This window comes from Gossypium hirsutum, chromosome A11 (genome assembly GCF_007990345.1).
Source record: "Gossypium hirsutum isolate 1008001.06 chromosome A11, Gossypium_hirsutum_v2.1, whole genome shotgun sequence".
Taxonomy (NCBI): Eukaryota; Viridiplantae; Streptophyta; class Magnoliopsida; order Malvales; family Malvaceae; genus Gossypium; species Gossypium hirsutum.
The window spans coordinates 19,245,269-19,248,568 of NC_053434.1; the positions used below are offsets into that span (position 1 = coordinate 19,245,269).

Sequence of the window (3,300 nt, forward strand, 5' to 3'; positions counted from 1 at the left end):
TATTATAACTCTATTTACTCTTAAAGAATGAGAATCCCTTAAAAGTTAGTTTTATATTTATATATAGATTTACGATATTATTATTTGGATACGCATTTTTTGCAGCATGCTAAAACCCCTGACATAAAATTATGTCTCACACTTTTATAGAATTTTCATTAATAAAGGTCAACTGGTTAACCACTCAAACATGGGCGGAGGAGGCCCCGCTCCATCATTTTTGTTTTGGTCTTTCTTATATATAAAATTTTAAATTAATAAGAATGAATTATATTAAAATAATAAAAATTTAATTTGATTTTTAATCTTTTAACCCTACACTAAAATTATATGAATGAGGGTAAATTTGGTTATTAGATACAAAGAATAAGACTTATGACGAAAATATTTTAATCTCATTGTGTATGTTCCAATCAGGAAGTTGGCAACAGACCGTCATTATATGAATGATATTCTTTGATATTGTGAATATTCTAGACTGACATCGGAACAACACATATCCTCATCTATTATTGAACAGTAGACAAAATGTTAAACAAACGCACTATGATTTATTATTATTACTTGTAAAAGACAACATGCAAACTGCCTCTTCTAATAAAAACATACAAGCACAAACACTAAATTTAAACGACCTGCTTGGGACCCAGGAACCACCCATTACAGAGAACAGATTGAACATGAAAAATGCCCCCCCCCCCCAAAATGCCTGCTTGAACCTTCTCTAAACTCTCTCTCCCTGCCATATGCCAATTGCATGTTAGTTTAGCCAATAGGCAAGCTATCATTGGTGGGTCATTTCCATGCCCCAGTCCCAAGCCTCATCCACCTTAATACTATCACATCCTTATTCAACTAGAATTGAAACTAATTGATTTCAACATGCAAACTTAGCTAACAGTAAGCCCACTACACAAGCTTCCATTGATTCCCCATCTTACAAGCTTATTTACTCGGTAGTAGTATTCTCAGCTTGAGCTTCAGCTGGTTTCTCTTCTTCCTTTGCAGCTTCCTCTTTGGGTGCTTCCACTGGGGCGGCTTCGGCTTCTGCTTTTACTTCTGCTGCTGCTGCTGCTGCTGCTGCTGCTTCTGTAGACTCTGTGCTTTCTTTGGTTTCTTCAACTGTTGGCTCAGAAGTCTCCTTGGACTCCTTGGACTCCTCGGCAACTGGCTCTGCTACCGTTTCCTTAGGAGTCTCTTCTTCTTTTTTCTCAACTTCTGGCTCCTCAGTCACAGCCTTGGGCTCTTTAACCACCTCCTTTGATTCAGTTTCAACTGTGGCTTCAGTTTCTGGAGCCTGGGGTTCTCCGGATGCTGCTTCAGGCACTGCTTCCTTTGGTTCTTCAGCAACAGGTTCTGCTGCAGGAGCAACAGCCGGTACCTCTTCTGTTGCAATTTCTCCAACCTTGACCACTTCTTCAGGTTTCTCCTCATGGATTGCAGTCTGAGCTGATACAACCTACACGATACATCAAATTAAGCATATATAATATATATTTATATACGTAACTTATTCAGTACTATAACTACGACAATTAATGTACAGTACATAAAACTATAAAAGTTAGCATCTAGTTTGTCAAGGATGAAACCCGAAAAGAAAGCATGGAAGTAAAAGAGAATTCGATAAATAATGTGAAGATTATGATCGTTTGATTTGATCTTCAATTTCACTGTTCTAATGAGCTCCATCTATAAGCCAAAGATCGCATGACAAATGGTATAATAAACTAGGTGCAATGCAAACAACAATTAATCGACACAAAGGAATTGATGAATCAAACCAAGCTCAAATCGAAAACTTAATAAGAATCCAATACCTCTGCAGTAGCCATGGAATTCAGCGCAAGTTTAGTCGGAAATTAAATAGGAAGAGGTTTTAAAGAAAGAGGAAGATGATTAAGGCAAATGGCAAACAGAGAAAACAATGCTTAATGTTTTTATGCAGAGATGATCAAAGGAAAGTAGCTTATATAGAGGTGTATTAGGGGGGGGTAAAAGTTGATGAGAGATAAGGGTAGTGGGTGCCATTGAAGAATCTTGGGATTTGACACCTCATACCACTGATTACAAGGTAAAAGTTAGCATGTTTGGCCATCATGTTTAAGCTTTAAAATCTCTCTTAGAGGTGGGGTTAAATCAATTTTTAATTTAACACTTGTCCGTAAACTTTTGATTGGAAAGGCCAAATAATGGAGGCCATTTTTTCAGCTCAGCCATAATCTTTTTCTTTTTGGTTTTGTGAATGTGTGCTTTGTGCAGTCGGGTTTGGAGGTGACCTGATATCATCCTTTCATGTTCTTAGTGCTTCCCTATGTTAACTTTGCCCATGTAAATATCTTGTAAATCGACTTCCATTGACCATTTTTTTTTATCGATAGATCAAATTCTCTTATAGTTTTTAAATTAATTCTTACCAATTTAACATTAAAAAAATTTTAAAAATGTATTCCCAAAAATCTCTTCATCTATTGTGTTGCTGAGTTGAACTAATCATAATTAAGTTTTTCTTTTCTATAAACAAAAACCTAAATCTTTGGAAGTCCTTTACAATCACCATTGTGTTTAAGTAAGAATGCTGCATTTACAAGTTATCTAAGCTTGAAAAAATTAAATTAAATTAAATCATTATCAAGTATGTTTAAAAATCATCCTAATACTTACTTCTAGTAACTCGTCAACCTAATTAAGATTTTTATTATTATTTTAATATGTTTTTAAATTAGCGAACAACTAATCAAGTTCATTTTTAACTAGATAAATAAATCTAATTGACTAATACCTTATTTGATAGACCATTGAAAATATTAATTTTCAATGGTTTAGTTTTTTTTGCATGTTTGACAATCCAAAATAAAAACAGTTGATAAAATCATTCTATAAAAAAGTGTGAAAAATAATAAATAGATAAGAGCTACTTATCACTTAATGAAGAATATTTTCACTTAATTCTATTTTATTTATTTTAATATTATATTATTCAATAAAAAATTTCCATTTAAAATTTAATTTTTTATTTAAAATTAAAGATAAAATGTAGAATTTTATTTTTTTTTATAATTTACAATCTATATATATCAAACCGTCTAATTATATTTCATAATCAATTTTAAGTAATATATCAAACAATTTTATAATTTGAAATTTTAAAACTTAATCTTAACTTATCATTTTATCCTATATTTGAGTAATGAATTGTTTTTTTAAATAGTACACTTAGATTGAAGTTAAATGAAATTATAAATTAACCTAAACTCATAACAAGGTAAAAAAGATTAGAGTACTTTTTTCTTGCTTTTC

The 3,300-nt window shown here is 32.1% G+C and overlaps 1 protein-coding gene across 1 annotated transcript; it reads right to left on the minus strand.

Moving 5' to 3' along the window:
- Positions 1–531: 531 nt before the first annotated feature.
- On the minus strand, positions 532–2,001 carry LOC107924619 (fruit protein pKIWI501). Its single transcript, XM_016855147.2, has 2 exons — positions 1,821–2,001; positions 532–1,459 (listed from the first exon to the last, which is right to left on the minus strand). The coding sequence occupies exons 1-2, from the start codon at positions 1,833–1,835 to the stop codon at positions 950–952; spliced, it is 525 nt and encodes a 174-aa protein (XP_016710636.1). The 5' UTR covers positions 1,836–2,001; the 3' UTR covers positions 532–949.
- Between the last annotated feature and the right edge of the window lie 1,299 nt (positions 2,002–3,300).